Source organism: Pimephales promelas, chromosome 22, assembly GCF_988280905.1.
Source record: "Pimephales promelas chromosome 22, fPimPro1.hap1.1, whole genome shotgun sequence".
NCBI lineage: Eukaryota > Metazoa > Chordata > Actinopteri > Cypriniformes > Leuciscidae > Pimephales > Pimephales promelas.
The window spans coordinates 3,538,259-3,555,464 of NC_142790.1; the positions used below are offsets into that span (position 1 = coordinate 3,538,259).

The 17,206-nt window shown below is 43.5% G+C and overlaps 1 protein-coding gene across 11 annotated transcripts in view; it reads right to left on the reverse strand.

Moving 5' to 3' along the window:
* The window catches only part of sugct (succinyl-CoA:glutarate-CoA transferase), a 339,439-nt gene that overhangs the window by 124,972 nt on the left and 197,261 nt on the right, over positions 1–17,206 (reverse strand). For 6 of the 11 annotated variants that reach the window (XM_089125903.1, XM_039667426.2, XM_089125902.1 and 3 more), the window contains one exon: positions 6,437–6,610. The exons of the other annotated variants lie outside the window; for them this stretch is intronic. In XM_089125903.1, the coding sequence (XP_088982029.1) occupies positions 6,447–6,610 (164 nt within the window). In that variant the 3' untranslated portion in view covers positions 6,437–6,446. Of the gene's footprint in view, positions 1–6,436; positions 6,611–17,206 lie in introns of those variants that run through there. 11 annotated transcript variants of the gene reach the window in all.

Below are 17,206 nucleotides of genomic sequence, written 5' to 3' on the forward strand. Positions count from 1 at the left end.
TAAATGGAAGGACCTCAGGGCTGAGTACACGACCTTGTGCAGATTATGATTCGAGCGTAATATCATCCAAGGGACTTATTTAAAAAAGTCTCGGGTGAAATGAACTGGAACAGTATAAACAGATGACTCATTCAGGAAGACTCTCCTTAACTCTGGACTGAGCCGGGCGGCTTTCTCAACGTGCTCGGGACCTCGATGCTTTCCAACCTGAGCAAAACATCGCCGTCAAAAACGCGTACCTGCCCGAGTAGGATTTATGAAACAGGAGACAGAAAGCATTAGCTGACGTTACGTACTGCATCTGTTGGGATTCTTTGTGTGCAACCAGCTGACAGACTCTGGTCTCCCACAATCTTGTGGGATCCATCAGACTCTAAAAGCTTGAAAAATAATTATTTAATGTGAAATATATTTCACTAGGTAAAAAAAAGTTTTGCTATGACCATTTTGAACGTGAATACACCTGATAAACTACAAAACGCTAATACTGTTTAAAAACAGTTGAGTCACGCTAGCATTGACTCTTATAGTTTGTTTCAGTATAAGGGCCAGATTTACTAAACAGGGCAAATTAGCGTGAGAGCGCAATTCCAAAATATCTACTGACGATGCGCACATTAAAAAACACAAACACAGCTGAATCATTTACATAATGACCAACACAATCTAAGGCCCCGTCCACACTACTGCGTTTGTCATAGAGCCAAGCGTCAGCCTTTGCGTCAGCGTTTCCAAACTTCTCCGTTTTAGGTCTTCGTTTTTCCCCGTTTTAGTCTGGACGGGAGGTGCAAACGTAGCAAAAGGTCTCCGTTTTTAAACTAAAACGCAGTAGTGTGGACGGGGCCTAAGAAGAGCAGTGCAGATTAGCGTCTGGTTTAAAGGATTAGTTCACTTTTAAAAAAACTTTTGCTGATAATTTACTCACCCCCATGTCATCCAAGATGTCCATGTCTTTCTTTCCTCAGTCGAAAAGAAATTTAGGTTTTTGATGAAAACATTCCAGGTTTTTTCTCCATACAATGGACTTCAATGGGAACCGGATGGTTCAAGGTCCAAAAGACAGTTAATAACAGTTTCAGATGCAGCTTCAAATGTCTTTAAACGATATCAGACGATGAATAAGGGTCTTATCATGTGAAACGATCGGTTATTTCAAAACTTATTCCAAAAATGTAACTTTTCTAAGGACAAATGCTAGCATTGCTCTATTCTGTGAGGCGCGTTTGCAACGTCACGTAATACGTAATTATGTTCAAAAGGTCACGGGCGACGTAGCCGAAAGTACAGAGTCAGTGTTTAGAAGTTGAACGCATAGGTTGAACGTGCAAACTAACTCAAATGCCGTTTACAAAAAAAGGAATTAAAAGGAAAAACAACGATGTCGGACGATTTTGATTCTGTACTTCCGGCTACGTCGCCCGTGACCTTTTGAACGTAATTACGTAATACGTGACGTTGCAAACGCGCCTCAGAGAATATAGCAAGGCTAGCATTTGTCCTTAGAAAAGTTACATTTTTGGAATAAGTTTTGAAAAAACCGATCGTTTCGCATGATAAGACCCTTATTCATCGTCTGGTGTCGTTTAAAGACATTTGAAGCTGCATCTGAAACTGTTATTAACACTATCTTTGGACCTTGAACCGTTTGGTTCCCATTGAAGTCCATCATATGGAGAAAAATCCTGGAATGTTTTCATCAAAAACCTAAATTTCTTTTCGACTGAGGAAAGAAAGACATGGACATCTTGGATGACACGGGGGTGAGTAAATTATCAGCAAAAGTTTTTTCAAAAGTGAACTAATCCTTTAAGACATGCTGTTTGAGTGTTATATAATGGCGCAAACACCAGGGCAAGCACCCGGTGTAAATGACTTTGTACACTGACGCATGCATCATTCCTATTTTAATACATCATTCGCAAAGTGGGCTTTTCCCTCCACAGACGCACGTCGGTAAACTAGGAAATGATCTTGCGCTCCCTGGGCGGATCGACGCAAAAAGGAGGCGTGTTTTGGCACGAACATTCCCTGGTGCTATTTTACACTTTCAAAAAACAATTGCGCAACTGACCAGAAAACACCTGGTCTAAAGTCAGTGGCGTGTTGCGCCATGTTTATAATGCTATTGTAAGCGAGCATGCTTGCCCATAATGTAGCGGGTGCACAACGCGCATACACTTTGATTCTCTCATCAACACGGATGCAGCAGTTTATATTTGTGCAAATTAGGGCTGACTTCTAATAGTCGAGGATTACCCTTAGGCTAAAGCGTTAAGTTACAAGTTACAAGCTCACCACCGCATCAAAAACATGAAAAATACTACCTAAACATAGCCTAACTGTTTAGAAAAAAAACACAGAATGAATAGCCTAATGCGCATACGTCCATCTCTTTTGTTTGAAATGGAAAAAATATATCTGCTAGACCTATCTAAAAAAAAAAGGTTCGACTATCAGTCGACTACGGCAAAATCTAACGAATCAGATTCGACTATGAAAATCCTTTGTCGAAAACAGCCCTAGTGCAAATCATACATTATAAAAAGGAAAAATATTAACACATGAGGGAAATCATTGTGGTGTCCATGAAGATGGAAAAAAAATGTAGGCTTAAATCTAGTTTACACATTTACCCAAATTTTTCAGGCTAATTGTGGTAATGACGGATCAGATCTGTTTGCCCAATAGTGGCAAGACACATGTATATAAAGACGACAAATTAGTTTGTCCATCTAGAACCAGGAAAAAGTATTTTTTTTTGGAAGTGAAAAAATTATCTGAAGACTGCGAAATCGCCTGGTAAATCCGCCATAATGGGCTCTATGCACGGCGGTATTTCCGGTGAAGGATTAAGGATGCTCGATAACTTCCGCCGATCGTAGAGTCCAATGCAATACCGAGAATTTATATTGAATTTTATACTCCATGGTTATACTAAAGAAACGTTAGTCACAAAAACGGATAAAACAGACACCCCTCGTTGTGTTTATGCTTCTTTTTAAAATTATATTAAATAAACATAACTATATAAAATTACATCTAAACGTATCTACGTTTCGTTTCAAAGACGGGAGGACAGTAAATTTTGAAGACTCTGCCATAATCCCGTTTTCCTCGGTTCTCCTCCGCTTTAATCTCCACAATCGGAAATGGACGAGCATCCTTGCGTCAAATGCGGAATTTATGCGTGCATATAGCCCATAATAACAATCCGCCATGCAACATGTGCACCTGCTCTTAATGGGTGTGTTGGATGACACTCTGATTGGTTTATTTCACGTTACGCCAAAACCACACCTATGAATAATGAAGCTACTTCAGCCCAACCCCTTTTAAACTTGTGTCGGGCGCAAGAGTGATTTACAGTCCCTCCAGGATTTCACGATTTTTTTTGTGTGATTTTTGCGATCAAAATGACTGATTTTGTGGTGGTAATTTCCAAAAATTTGTGAAAAAATTTGCGATTTATATATAACATTTACCATAATAGTATTCAGTCCTTCCAGAAAAACGCGGAGTTTTTTTGTGATTGTTGCGGGCAAAAATTGATTGATTACGCGGTAAACTGCTGGCCGCTGTGGTTACCAGCATCATACCGTAAATTTATGCAATTTTATGCGATGAAATTGCAGGAATTTGCAAAAATTGTGGTTTGATGAAAAAGAGAAAAAAAGTGATTCTCCCAACATCCTGTTCTCACTAGGCTAATGTAAGAGTCATTTCTTATTACTTCCTTTGATAAGCAAGCATACTACATCATAGAAAGTGCTGGGAATATTTAATTTCTCATCTTGTTTTATTTCAGACTGTAACGAGTGTAAATAAGGTGTGGTCCCTTTAAGAGCTGCGCGCTCCCTGTTGAACTGTGTGCGCCTTGAACACCCCATGTGTGCGGGTAATTTCAGTTTGATGCTACTTATTTTATATTATGTTGTTTATTAAGTAACGATGTGACGGTAGAACGTGTGACAGACAGTTATACGAGTTCGATTTGTGAGATGTCAATCGCCTCCGTGAGTCTGTCTGGCGTCGCGTAATTGCGTCACTTCATAACGTTCCCATGGAAACAGGAGGAAATGGCTGCTCTTGTGTGAAGCAAACGGAACATTTTTCAACTTTCTGCTAAGATACATGTGACTTTTTTTGCAACGAAAATGCGAGGATTATGAAATTATGCAAACCCCGCATATTTTGCACGGAAATCGGCAATTTATGCGGCGAAAGTGCGGCGTATTTGAAAAAATGCGGCCCCCGCATAAATATGCGGACTTTGGCTGATTTTGCATTGAATTCAGCGATCGCATAATCGCGTTTTTCTGGAGGGACTGGATTTACCCCGCCGGTAAAATAGCGACAGCGCACAAGACCCGCCCACAAACTTACTTGATACTTGCGTTTCAGATCGTTAAAATAAGGCCCCAGTACATTGACTAGAGCAAACCTTTGTAAATCACCTTGTGTGATTCATTTAAATACTAATATCAATTTTGCGTCTGAAAGGGAAACTCCTACAAATGCATATGCCGCAAAAATAACCCTGTCCATTTTCGACTGTATTATATTCCACTGTGTCTTCAGTAATTAGTCGTTTTTTTACGGCAAAAGTGGGTTTGCACTGACGCAAGCTGTTAGTAAATCTGGCCTTCAGACTGCTAAACACTCAGAATTCAGATATATACATTAAAGCTGCGATGAAACTCAAGTAGCGACTGATTTTTCTTCAATTTTGTGATAACAGATCATCAAAAAAGATGTATCGGTTGTTGATTGGATGGAGCTTGCAGTCAGTTAAATAAGAGGTGGGGTTTAAGCAGTCTAAATGATTGAGGAAATAAAGGTTAAAAAAAATGAAACTTGCACGGATAAATACACTGGATGAATTTCCATTTCATGCCGATTATGTTGAACCTTCTCCTCTGCGTTCACTCTCATTGCGTTGTTCTGCTATGAGTCAGTGTCCCAAGTCGCAGGAAATCGGACATGAAAGATTTGGCAGCCAGACATCAGAAGTGGTGCTTATTCCTCTGCTCAGCGCGATCAGGCCAGAGCGAAGAGCCTTGATAGGCCTGAAGTGAACTCGTGCCTTGAACTCACACCTGTGAACGGGAATAACATCCTCGATATGGCACGTCCGGATCATTTCAGATTCAATGAGCCACAGATTAGACGCATTGTGATTTTATTGAACATGGAAAATTGACTTTGTTATATGTTGTATTATTCAAAACACAAACCTTTCCAGAAGGGCCAGGATTTAAGATGCTGTAAAGCAATGAGGATTAGTTTGCTTGTTATCTTACTGTATGTGTCTCTAATGTAAAAAAAAATAATAATAGTAATCACCTTATTAAATTGGAAAAGGTGCCATTTCATGAAATTATCTACAGCATATTTTTTACATTGCAATTTGTTGAGCGTATGAAAAGATTGCTGAATAATAATTAGTAACGGTATGGGTGAATCTCACAAATAAATGTCTCGTCTTATTTCACCTCATAATGAAAACAAATGTATGTTTCATGGGATTTTACCACATTTTCACAAACTTTTTGCTATTCTGTACAAATTATATATACTAAAAATCTAACCGTACACTTTATTAAATTACACTTTTTTTTCAATCGATTGGTGCCGATGACATCAGAATGATGTCACAATGAAAAAAAGCAGATCACAATGATCTTTAATTTTAAACGAATGCATTCAGGCAATCATTTCACACAATATGTTTCCTTTTGATTTCTGGGTTAAATATGGCCTGAGTGTTTGAGAGTAACTTCAAATTCAATGACCTTTCAAGGACTTTCCAGGTCCAATACACTCAAATTTAGGGACTTAATGTGGGGACACATTTGTTTTGTCCAACAATAAACGTTCAGGTACCATCATAGTAGTTTCGTCCATGCGTGAACGTCAAGTACAACACAAAGTACCCCACGCGGGAAACACTTAACGTACCGCAGAAATAAGCGTAACTAACGATAATCAACCAAAGCTAGTGTGCACAGGCCACAAAGTGTTGGCGAAAAAACATATTAGTGGACCGGAATAATATAATATGGATTTTTTTTTCATACAAAATAAGTTCAAGGACCTGTATCAATGTATGATTAGTTTCAAAAACTTTTCAGGGCCTTGAATATTTTTTTTTCCCCTGATTCACAAACTTTCAAGGATTTCAAGGACCTGAGGGAACGTCCAATAAACCCCGAACACGCAGTACGGATACAGTATCTACACGTTATTGATCATATAAAGAAGAAAGTCATTTGGCAGCGTACAATCTTACGTGTGAACTGAATGCGTCGTTATGTCATTATTTTTACATTTGCAGTTTCCTCTCTGATGGACATTCATCAGTTTAATCGCAACCATTATTTCCACTGAGCCGAGAAGGAAGGCAGTATTTTTCTTTTCCTGACGAAATGTTTGAGGATTTCTCCCTCTCACTGCACCGTGTGCTGAGTGACGGCCCGTGAGGCCAGCAGTCGGGCGATGACGTCATCGCCGTACCCCAGGGTGTCTCGGAGAACCTGGACCGTGTGCTGGCCGATCACAGGGGGAGGAGCCGGGCTGCGGGACTCAAAACTACTGAAGCGCACAGCAGGGCCTGTGTGGAAACAACACGGTAAGTTTAATAAAAATATACTTTTTGATACCCAAAACCTCCAAATATTAAAGAATTCAACGCGATAAATAGACACAACTGTTCAAAAGTTCGGGTAACATTTTTGAAAGAAGTCTCTTCTGCTCACAAAGCTGCATTTATTTAAAGGGATAGTTCACTTTGAAATTAATTTTTGGTATGTTTTAGATTAGCTCAAGGGCATCCAAGATGTAGGTGTCTTTGTTTCCACGGTATTTTCAATTTTGATATTTTTTGGTCAAACCGTTCTTGTCTGTCAGTCATATAATGCAGGTCTATGGTCACCACCTCAAAGAGCATGCACAGAGAAGTCCAAATTAAACATGATTTAATGACTCGTAAATGTAAGTACACGCTGATGGCCTAAGACACGAAACGAGCGGTTTGTGTGAGAAAACGAACAGCATTTATATCGTTTTTACCTCTTGTAACCACAGCCACGTCCAAGTGATCTGAGGGCGCGGGCGCTTTGGTCTGCACAAGCGCTGGAAGTGATCTGTCACATGTGTACATAACTTATTGTTTACACAGAGATTTCGGAAGTGTTACCCTTCACTGTTAAGATCTAAACATATTTAGATATACAGGGAATTGCAATGGAAGACGATTTCGATATATCAACAGACAACGTTGAATTTTTTTTCGCAATCACTTCCGGCGCTTTCCAGTGCTTGTTATAAATACTAAATAAAAACGATATAAATACTGTTCGTTTTCTCACACAAACCGCTCGTTTCGTGTCTTAGGCCGTCAATGTGTACTTCCATTTACGAGTCATTAAATCATGTTTAATTTGGACTTCTCTGTGCATGCTCTTTGAGGTGGTGACCATAGACCTCCATTATATGACTGACAGACGAGAACGGTTTGACCTAAAAATATCAAAATTGAAACGATGCGGAAACAAAGACACCTACATCTTGGATGCCCTTGAGGTAAGCTAAAACATATAATAAAATTAATTTCAAAGTGAACTATCCCTTTAAGTAAAACCAGTAATATTGTGAAATATTATTTCAATTTAAACCTTTTCCATGTGAATATATTTTTTTAAATGTACTTTATTTCTGTGATCAAAGCTGAATTTTCAGCATCATTAATAAACTAGGCATCCCATTAAACATGGGGATGACAGCCCTAAAAAAAATAATTACATATATATTAAATTTTACATATATATTCAATGCATCCGGCTTAAAATAAGTGAAATGGAGTTGGAATGTGGCAGAACTTCGTTGTGGCTCAATTTACCCCCAGTTAAACAGCATGATCGTCAGAATGCAAAACATTTACAATGAATTCTAAACAAAGACAACTAAGTGAAGTGTAGGAGGGGCGTTTGAGGAAATGGCTAAAAGCTTTTACTCATAATCTGTCAAACCTGCAGGAAAGTCCATAAGGCTACTGACTTACAATCACTGCGGAATATAAACACAGCCGACATATCCAAATGTGGCATTTACAGAGAGATGATGTCAAAATGGATGAGTAGGTCATCTGGGTGAGTCACTTCCTCAAAAACTTCAGATATTGCTATCATCAAGCAGTATTAGCATATCCTTCCCTTTCTGGCTTCTCTTTTCTTCTTGCAACTAGTTAATTTCACTGAAACGAATTGTCGTAGAATCACGGGGGAGGAAAAACAATTAAAGCGATGCTCGTTCCATGAAAAAGTGCAAGAGACGTTAACATTCATACATTGTTTTATGCAATAGTGGACACGCACCTACACACTTCACACGTTTGTTCCTCGTCACGTCTCCTACGCAGCCACAGGTCACATTCCCCGCGAGTGCTGAAGCCAAACGCATCCCATAAATGTGTCTTGATTGCTTAACCTCCAACATCCAGAGCTTTTTCACATGTTTTCAAGGGCCTCGCACAAAAGACGTGCGGTTTTCAAAGCAGAGACGGAGCGTGTCGACCAGAGGCGAGGCCTGCCGCTTGTTATTAATGGCAAAGTCTCGTTCTTCAAACGGACTGGAGAAAGACATGCAACAGATGACAGACGGCATGGAGAACTTGGACAACACAAGCCAGAGCGACGACGCAAAATCCCTTTCTTTCTAGTTCGATTCTGTCTCCAGTCAGACATACAGTACACAACCATTTCCACATGTTCTCTTTGATTTCAGGGCGCTTCTGATGTGAGAAACACGAGCATGAGACAGCCTGATGCTTAAAAGTGTCGAGTGTATAAGTAGGCTATATGAATGCTGAAGATGCACTTAAAACTTTTAAAAAATTGCATCCGCAAACAAATGCGGCATGAACTAACTTCAATTTTCGGAGTCAGTTTTGCAATGACTTTTGGTAAATGGACTGCATTTATATCATACTTTTAATCAACTAGTGTTTTATTGGATGTACTGTATAAGTCAGATCTCCTCAAGCTCACACTGACGTCCTAGCAGATATTTCTGTCTTCATGATCAACAGTATATCTATTGCTTTACAATTTAAAAGTCAATTCATGTCTTTTTGTTTAGCCTTTGCTTGAAAAGTGTGCTTGTGCTTTTTTAGGAACTCGTTTTTTTGTTTTTTTTTAATACTATTGAATAGTTTAATATTTAGTTTGGGCCGTGTTTTATTGTTTTAAAAAGTCTTGATTATCAAATTCCACTGTATTTTTCAGTATTTCACTGAAAAAAATTAATAACAGGCAAAAACAAGACAAATTAAAGTGTAGTTATATAATGTGGATGACTAATGGTTAAGAATGGTTGAAATTAAATAAGATTATTGTTTTTTAGGAGGAGGCGATTATGAAAAAAGTCTCAACTCGAATGTGTAGAATTCAGAAACCTTTGTTATTAGCGACACCGGTGGCCGTTAAGGGAACTACAACCAGCAAGTTATTGCTCACGCTCGCACTCGAGAACATGATTCAAGGCCCTGATATACTCACAGTGAATTTTTTTTGTTCTTTGTTTAGAAGTAAAGAGTAAAAGTAAAGACTAAAACGTTTTAAACTGTTTAAGCGCAATAAGCAGCGAAAGAGGACTCATTTCGCTCTGGCAGACTGCTTTTGAGTGCACACACCTGAAACGCACACTCATACAGTGTGTGAGCTCTGAACTTCAATTACACACAATCAGCAGTCAGTGTGAGCGCATGTGAGAGAAGCGCTCTTCAGTCTTCTCATACCTCAATTGAAAGCACTCGATTTATTTTCACTGACTGCGAGAAAAGCCTATTTTAACTTTTGATTAATAAAATGTTCTGCTATAAAAGTTTATATTATATTTAAAGCTATATTCTGTTTAAACTGTAGGCTACTTTTACATAATTACGTTTTGCTTTCGCTAAATGCCCCTTTGTGCCACCTGGTGGTCATTTCGCGAACGAATTTGAAATACGGCTGGTTTATGTTTGCCGCGGTGGTGCCAGTGGCATTCTGGTTGTCCACCTACTGTATATGAAGAGTTCAGATGCAAAAGCCTCTAAATGCCATTTGAAATTTTCTTCTTTAATGAGGATTTTTTCAAACTTGTATATTTAAGTTCAGTAATTTCACTTAAATAACAATTAATAGGTAATTATCATTGCCATTTAAGTGAAATCACTGAACTTAAATATACAAGTTTGATAAAAATCGTCATTAAAGAAGAACATTTCAAATGGCATTTAGAGGCTTTTGCATCTGAACTCTTCATATGTAAAATTGCAAGTACCTCATAAACACAGTCTTTATGTTTTAATAAATGGTTGAAAAAGACAGTGCGCGTCTACCAGTTTATTAAATCAGTATTCACTCTTAAAGTGACAGCAGCTTAATAAACCTGACTTGCTCTTGTAGGTTTTTTTTTTATTTCTAGTGCTTAAAGTTTTTACGGTAGGTCTATCTATCTATTTATGTAGGTTTTTTGTCCTATTGATAGCACTGACTGTTTACTTGTCTTCAGTGAGCTTGAGCAATCTTTTGTTTTTATTGTTAGTTAGGCTAGTATTTTTTTTGTTGAAATTTGTAATGAGATTTATGTAATTTCAATTAAATGTTCTATATCATAAAAACTTTGTTTAAAAGCAAAAATAACTATTGTGATATATATTGTTATCGTGAAATAAAATGATTCATACCCTAAAAGAATGCAGACAGGTATTGGCGATAAGACATTTGAGATTAAGATAAGAAATTCCAGTCAGTCGTATGGAAAACTCGGCACAGGAAATGTGCCATCATGAAGATGAGAGTCAAACGGTCATTTAAATAGAAGAAACATCCAAAAAAGGAGGGAACAACAGATCTCCAACACGATTGTGTGCGTGTGTGTGGTTTCGCAGCCTCAGCAATGCCTTCACCACATCCTCTTCCCCCTCCCTCGCTTCTGATCGACTGGCCACAGGCTCCCACATCTGCTTCTCCTCAGCCGGGACCGAGGCGAACGAGGGAGCGGGACACTCTTCTCCTCCGCAGGCATGGCCCGAGGTTTTCCTCTCGCTCTACCGCAACAAAGCCCACTGTGTTCTTTCCTCCCATTCTGAACTTTATCCATCCACTACTCCTGCTCTCACTGCACACTTCAGAGGGCTGACCGGATACACACGCCGGGCCTAACCAACTAAACACGTATAGGGCCCAATCCAGTTTGGACTCGGTTGTGGATGGGATTTCAGGGTCGCTAATCACCCACACATCTGGGTTCATTTAATCTAATGATCCGTTCAGAATAAATTAGATTAATAATGTAATAAAGTTGTTTATTTAAATATAGATCGTTCCAGGGTTTCCTTTGAAATCTTGAGTGTGAATTTGAAGTGAATTGGCCACACCACAGTGGAAGTTAAATTGGAATTGGAAGAGAAAGGTCTGCCTTCTGGGAAATAATGTGTTTCATGTAAAACACTGTTTAAAAATTTGGGGTGAGCAAGTAAAATTGATTTTTTTAAAGGAATATTGCAGTATTCTTTTCTCTTAAGTGTGCCTCATATTCTTTCAGCAAAATTACTCCCCCCTCCCCCTTCTCTTCTCTGGTGACGACAGTATCATGTCTACTGTGGCGAGCGGGATGAGTGAGGGCCGCGGGAGAACGGCGCAAGTCATGTTTACTGTGGCGAGCAGGACGAGTGAGGGCCGGGGGAGAACGGTGCAAGTCATGTTTACTGTGGCGAGCAGGACGAGTGAGGACGAGTGAGGGCCGCGGGAGAACGGCGCAAGTCATGTTTACTGTGGCGAGCGGGACGAATGAGGACGAGTGAGGGCCGTGGGAGAACGGTGCAAGTCATGTTTACTGTGGCGAGCAGGACGAGTGAGGGCCGCGGGAGAACAGCGCAAGTCATGTTTACTGTGGCGAGCGGGACGAGTGAGGGCCGCGGGAGAACGGCGCAAGTCATGTTTACTGTGGCGAGCGGGACGAATGAGGACGAGTGAGGGCCGCGGGAGAACGGCGCAAGTCATGTTTACTGTGGCGAGCAGGACGAATGAGGACGAGTGAGGGCCGCGGGAGAACGACGCGAGTCATATTTACTGTGGCGAGCGGGACGAATGAGGACGAGTGAGGGCCGCGGGACAACGGTGCGAGTCATGTTTACTGTGGCAAGCGGGACGAATGAAGACGAGTGAGGGCCGCGGGACAACGGTGCGAGTCATGTTTACTGTGGCGAGCGGGACGAATGAGGACGAGTGAGGGCCGCGGGACAACGGTGCAAGTCATGTTTACTGTGGCGAGCGGGACGAATGAGGACGAGTGAGGGCCGCGGGAGAACGGCGCAAGTCATATTTACTGTGGCGAGCGGGACGAATGAGGACGAGTGAGGGCCGCGGGACAACGGTGCGAGTCATGTTTACTGTGGCAAGCGGGACGAATGAGGACGAGTGAGGGCCGCGGGAGAACGGCGCAAGTCATATTTACTGTGGCGAGCGGGACGAATGAGGACGAGTGAGGGCCGCGGGACAACGGTGCAAGTCATGTTTACTGTGGCGAGCGGGACGAATGAGGACGAGTGAGGGCCGCGGGAGAACGGCGCAAGTCATATTTACTGTGGCGAGCGGGACGAATGAGGACGAGTGAGGGCCGCGGGACAACGGTGCGAGTCATGTTTACTGTGGCAAGCGGGACGAATGAAGACGAGTGAGGGCCGCGGGACAACGGTGCGAGTCATGTTTACTGTGGCGAGCGGGATGAATGAGGACGAGTGAGGGCCGCGGGAGAACGGCGCGAGTCATGTTTACTGTGGCAAGTGGGACGAATGAAGACGAGTGAGGGCCGCGGGACAACGGTGCGAGTCATGTTCACTGTGGCGAGCGGGATGAATGAGGACGAGTGAGGGCCGCGGGAGAACGGCGCGAGTCATGTTTACTGTGGCGAGCGGGACGAATGAAGACGAGTGAGGGCCGTGGGAGAACGGCGAGAGTCATATTTACTGTGGCGAGCGGGACGAATGAGGACGAGTGAGGGCCGCGGGACAACGGTGCAAGTCATGTTTACTGTGGCGAGCGGGACGAATGAGGACGAGTGAGGGCCGCGGGACAACGGTGCAAGTCATGTTTACTGTGGCGAGCGGGACGAATGAGGACGAGTGAGGGCCGCGGGAGAACGGCGCAAGTCATATTTACTGTGGCGAGCGGGACGAATCAGGACGAGTGAGGGCCGCGGGACAACGGTGCGAGTCATGTTTACTGTGGCAAGCGGGACGAATGAAGACGAGTGAGGGCCGCGGGACAACGGTGCGAGTCATGTTTACTGTGGCGAGCGGGATGAATGAGGACGAGTGAGGGCCGCGGGAGAACGGCGCGAGTCATGTTTACTGTGGCAAGTGGGACGAATGAAGACGAGTGAGGGCCGCGGGACAACGGTGCGAGTCATGTTCACTGTGGCGAGCGGGATGAATGAGGACGAGTGAGGGCCGCGGGAGAACGGCGCGAGTCATGTTTACTGTGGCGAGCGGGACGAATGAAGACGAGTGAGGGCCGTGGGAGAACGGCGAGAGTCATATTTACTGTGGCGAGCGGGACGAATGAGGACGAGTGAGGGCCGCGGGACAACGGTGCAAGTCATGTTTACTGTGGCGAGCGGGACGAATGAGGACGAGTGAGGGCCGCGGGACAACGGTGCAAGTCATGTTTACTGTGGCGAGCGGGACGAATGAGGACGAGTGAGGGCCGCGGGAGAACGGCGCAAGTCATATTTACTGTGGCGAGCGGGACGAATCAGGACGAGTGAGGGCCGCGGGACAACGGTGCGAGTCATGTTTACTGTGGCAAGCGGGACGAATGAAGACGAGTGAGGGCCGCGGGACAACGGTGCGAGTCATGTTTACTGTGGCGAGCGGGACGAATGAAGACGAGTGAGGGCCGTGGGAGAACGGCGCGAGTCATGTTTACTGTGGCGAGCGGGATGAATGAGGACGAGTGAGGGCCGCGGGAGAACAGCGCGAGTCATGTTTACTGTGGCGAGCGGGACGAATGAAGACGAGTGAGGGCCGTGGGAGAACGGCGCGAGTCATGTTTACTGTGGCGAGCGGGACGAATGAAGACGAGTGAGGGCCGTGGGAGAACGGCGAGAGTCATATTTACTATGGCGAGCGGGATGAATGAGGACGAGTGAGGGCCGCGGGACAACGGTGCGAGTCATGTTTACTGTGGCGAGCGGGATGAATGAGGACGAGTGAGGGCCGCGGGAGAACGACGCGACTCATGTTAACTGTGGCGAGCGGGACGAATGAAGACGAGTGAGGGCCGTGGGAGAACGGCGAGAGTCATGGCCCTCACTCGCGGGAGAACCGCGCGAGTCATGTTTACTGTGGCGAGCGGGACGAGTGAGGGCCGCGGGAGAACGACGCGAGTCATGTTAACTGTGGCGAGCGGGACGAATGAGGACGAGTGAGGGCCGCGGGAGAACGGCGCGAGTCATGTTAACTGTGGCGAGCGGGACGAATGAGGACGAGTGAGGGCCGCGGGAGAACGGCGCGAGTCATGTTAACTGTGGCGAGCGGGACGAATGAGGACGAGTGAGGGCCGCGGGAGAACGACGCGAGTCATGTTTACTGTGGCGAGCGGGACGAATGAGGACGAGTGAGGGCCGCGGGAGAACGGCGCGAGTCATGTTAACTGTGGCGAGCGGGACGAATGAGGACGAGTGAGAGCTGCGGGACAACGGTGCGAGTCATGTTTACTGTGGCGAGCGGGACGAATGAGGACGAGTGAGAGCTGCGGGACAACGGTGCGAGTCATGTTTACTGTGGCGAGCGGGACGAATGAGGACGAGTGAGGGCCGCGGGAGAACGGCGCGAGTCATGGCCCTCACTCGGGGGAGAACGGCGTGAGTCATGTTTACTGTGGCGAGCGGGACGAATGAAGACGAGTGAGGGACGCGGGAGAACGGCGAGAGTCATGGCCCTCACTCGCGGGAGAACGACGCGAGTCATGTTAACTGTGGCGAGCGGGACGAATGAAGACGAGTGAGGGCCGCGGGAGAACGGCGCGAGACATGGCCCTCACTCGCGGGAGAACGACGCGTGTCATGTTAACTGTGGCGAGCGGGACGAGTGAAGACGAGTGAGGGCCGTAAGAGAACGGCGCGAGTCATGGCCCTCACTCGCGGGAGAACGGCGTGAGTCAAGGGACGAGTGAGGTCCGCGAGAGAACGGCGCGAGTCATGTTAACTGTGGCAAGCGGGACGAGTGAGGATGAGTGAGGGCCGTGGGAGAACGGTGTGAGTCATGGCCCTCACTCGCGGGAGAACGGCGTGAGTCAAGGGACGAGTGAGGGCCGCGAGAGAACGGCGCGAGTCATGTTTACTGTGGCGAGCGGGACGAGTGAGGGCCGCGGGAGAACGGCGTGAGGCCGGTAGCGTGATTACCAATTAGCGACACCTGTGAGACACACCGGTCTCGTATCTCTCACGGAGGAGCGGGAATTTTCTTAGCAATGTTAAAACGCGCATCAACCGATCACTTGGACATGTCTGTGAAAAAGAGGATGGTAACCCCTACTACTCAGCTTTCTCCACAGAACAAGAGCCTGCTAGCTTAGCTTCCAAAAAAATAAGTCATATAAGATTTTTTCTAGACAAAAAATACATAAATCTCCCATCTCAGGGGGATATGAGGGTGGAATACTACAGGTTTTCTATTAATACAAAGCTTAATGCTAAATCCTGAAGTATCCTTTTAAAAACAAATGCTCCAAAAGGGGGTTTTCACAGTGATGCCATAGAACCATCATTTCTAGTTGCCCAAAGACCCTTTCAGAGACCATTTTTTTTCTTAGTGTGAATAACATTTCTAAAAATCTAAAGAACCGTTTTACACTATAAAGAACGTTTAATAGAAAGATTCAATGAACGTTAAAGGCTCTTCATGGAAACGTTTTATTTTTTATTTTGAATGCCCTTTTCTTAATCTGTAAAGCACGTAAACCACATGGCACATGTTTGGCTGGAACAGCTTAAAGTAAGATAGTTGTGAACATCAGTACACAGCTCAGAGAGATCTTAGACGGTTCCGATTCTCTCGGAAAGACAGGATCGAAAGATTACGGTAAACCACACTGACATGCTAAATATACAATTATATTGCTGAGCTAAATTGCTTCTGACGTTTTCCGAGAGATATGATGCATGCATCCTGTGGGCCTCTGATTGCATGTAAATATCATCATCCAACCATAAAGCGCATTTTCCTTCCTGATTGAAAAAAGATTGAACTTCGTTTTCCGGCATTTCCATGAAGATTCCCCAGAGCCGAACTTCATTTCATACAACAAATATCAGTGACAATCGGACTGTGTCGTGGTCGCCTAATTTCCATTACCACACAGATAACTGTTTCCTTGCTTCAGGACAGACAAACCTGTTAAAACTAGATAGTTCTGTCCGGTCCAGGTTAGTTACAGCAATCTATATCTAATCTACACCACTGACAAATAAACGGAAATGTAGAACACAGATAGTTCCGGCTATAAGATCTGATGGGATGAGTCACATTTAAAGCCTAGATTCACACACCTGTGACCACACACATCAAACAAGTACTAAATGAATGCAGCAAGTTGCTTAGCAACTGTAAACGGTCTACAGGTAGGCTAATGAACTTGGTGGGCAAACTGTTTATTAGTTTAGCTTACAAAGCTTAGTGGAAAACTACCGTCAGCTTCTCAACAACAACAAAAACACATCGAAAAAGCCAAATAAATATGCCTGTTTCAAAAATGTTTTAGTTGATGTGAAAGTTATATATGTACACATTATGCACACAACTGTTCAAAACCTTGCAGAACGTGAAATTTTTAATAATATCTCCAAAATAACAACATAAAGATGGTATATTTTAAACATGTTATCTTTTAAAATAAGAACTACAAGCCAGTATCACTAATACTTGATGTTTTTATTAAATAAATCTTTTCCCCTCAAGTTTAGTCATTAATCATAGCAATTTAACATTACATTAAAATTAAAAGTCATAATTTTAAAACATCTATTAGGTTTTAAATAATATAACAACTTTTAATGGACCAAACTTCACATGAACCCATTATAATAGAGTGCAACAGTCAGGTTCTGGAAGTACTTTATGTAATTTTTTCTTATAACTTAACTTAAAAGACTTAAAACTTAC